The sequence below is a fragment of the Trichinella spiralis genome (assembly GCF_000181795.1).
Source record: "Trichinella spiralis strain ISS 195 chromosome Unknown Scfld3458, whole genome shotgun sequence".
Taxonomy (NCBI): domain Eukaryota; kingdom Metazoa; phylum Nematoda; class Enoplea; order Trichinellida; family Trichinellidae; genus Trichinella; species Trichinella spiralis.
This window is the reverse complement of record NW_003530397.1, coordinates 1-1901: the sequence shown is the minus strand read 5'-3', so window position 1 is coordinate 1901 and position 1901 is coordinate 1. Positions and strand designations below refer to the sequence as shown.

The following is a 1901-nucleotide window of genomic DNA, read 5'->3' as shown; positions in this document are numbered from 1 at the left end:
TTAAATTTATCCTAGATAGTGGTTTGCAAAAATAATGTTGATGTTTTAATTATTTTAGTGTAACAATATTTGTAAAGATTTGTTTCAAAATCCAAATCGACTGCATCTTACGGTAGGAACGTTGGTATTAATGAATGAAAATGAACGTAAGATTGCCAGAGAACTTCTTCATCAATGTAAAGAATCAGTAGTGCTGTAAGTACTCTTCTGATTTTTTGTTTTAAACTGAAACTATAAATTTTTTATAATTTCCGAAAAAATAAATTAATTTTAAACAAAAACTAAGTAATAATTCAAATTGAATTATTAAAATATGTGATATATAAAATTTAAAGTTTATCCAATTAGTAAAATTGTGAAAATACTTAAATAACCAAAACTATTATGATTAATAATAAATGAAATAAATATAATCATTACTACATATCAATGAAATTTTTTGAAATTTTTATTAGACCGATATTAAAAAAAGATTTGAGTAATGTCAGTTGTCGATTGCATGGTATAGAAATTATGAACGACGATCCTGCAAATGTTAATGTACTATATGGAAAGGTTGAATTTGATTCTGTTGAAGAATTAGACAGGTAGCATTACTTCTTTTAATATGTGATTTTTTATTCTGCTATTATGTTTTTTCTCTGTTGTATGTGAATTATTTCTTATAGATTTCAGCAGTTTGTTGACAAAGTATGTGAGCACTTTGAAACTTCTGGTTTGCTCATTAACAAATTTGAACACGTTAAACTGCATGTTACTCTTTTAAATAATGTGTTTCAACATGGAAGTGACTCAGAAGAAGTGTCTGATAAAATTGGAGATGGGGAGACGAATAAACAGCGTCGAGTGCCATTTGATGCCAGAAAAATTTTAAAGGTATTGTTTTATTTTTGATGTCTGAGGAAAGTTTAATTGAACTTAATTTAATTGGGCAGTTAAAACTTATGCTGAAATATGTGAAGGTATTTTTCAATGGTAATTAATTATTTTATTGCGTTGTTTATTGTAAAATGCCATGCATGATTTTATACATTGGGTTGTTCCCCTCAGTGAAAATTTTGAAGAGAATACATCCACTAGTTTGAGATTTGCTCTTATCCATAAATGGCCGGTCAACATTGTTAATATTTTTTTTCTCGGCTTGACTCTTTACCCTAGTTCTATTCTCTGTATTGATGTAATCTTCACTGAGATTTTTTGCTCTTGGTTACATTGGAATTCTTGTGTGTAGTGTTTTTTAACTGTCAATTATGCTCAATTAAATTCTGATTTAAAAAGTTTTTTAATATGATAAAGCCACTGTTTTTTGATTTTGCTAACCACTTTTAATCTTTGTGCCTTCATTGTTTCATTGACAGCAGTTGAGAAAATTGTGTATCTTAGAGAAGTAGAATTAGGAAATAAAACTGAAACATAAAATATATGAAAAAACGTTTTTACTTGAAAAATCTGGTGGAAATTTTAAACCCTAGGTAAGTAGTTTTTTATGCTTATGAATAAGGGCTTGTCGGTTGAGATGTCGTAGAAATAAATTAAATTATGTTTGTTCACGTGCACATGTTTTGCATTCAAAATTTTTTTTTATAAATATACTTAAATGAAAAAAAAGACGAAGTCAAACAGCAATTAATTTGAATTTTCTTCACTACGCGGCGCTTTTATTACTGTAACTTTGCTTGGATTGCTTGTTTATACACAGTTCTATTGATTAGAAAGTCATGGGATAATTAAAAAACTGAATTTTATGCATTGTTTGAACCTAGTTTGATCAAAATCATGTATATTGTACAAAAGTACATACTAAATTGAGTTTATTGCATTTTATCGACCCCTAAAATTTTTTGATTGTGTAATTTTTTATGAAATGTACTAGCATGGCAAAAATGGACTCCACATTATAA

The 1901-nt window shown here is 27.6% G+C and overlaps 1 protein-coding gene across 1 annotated transcript; it reads left to right on the top strand.

Moving 5' to 3' along the window:
- Nucleotides 1–58: 58 nt before the first annotated feature.
- Tsp_13553 (activating signal cointegrator 1 complex subunit 1) lies at nucleotides 59–894 on the top strand (the record flags this gene model as incomplete). The annotated part of the gene is made up of 3 exons (XM_003367915.1): nucleotides 59–195; nucleotides 489–587; nucleotides 669–894. Coding segments are annotated over 3 exons (462 nt in total), but the record flags the coding sequence as incomplete, so codon positions are not given.
- Nucleotides 895–1901: the final 1007 nt, after the last annotated feature.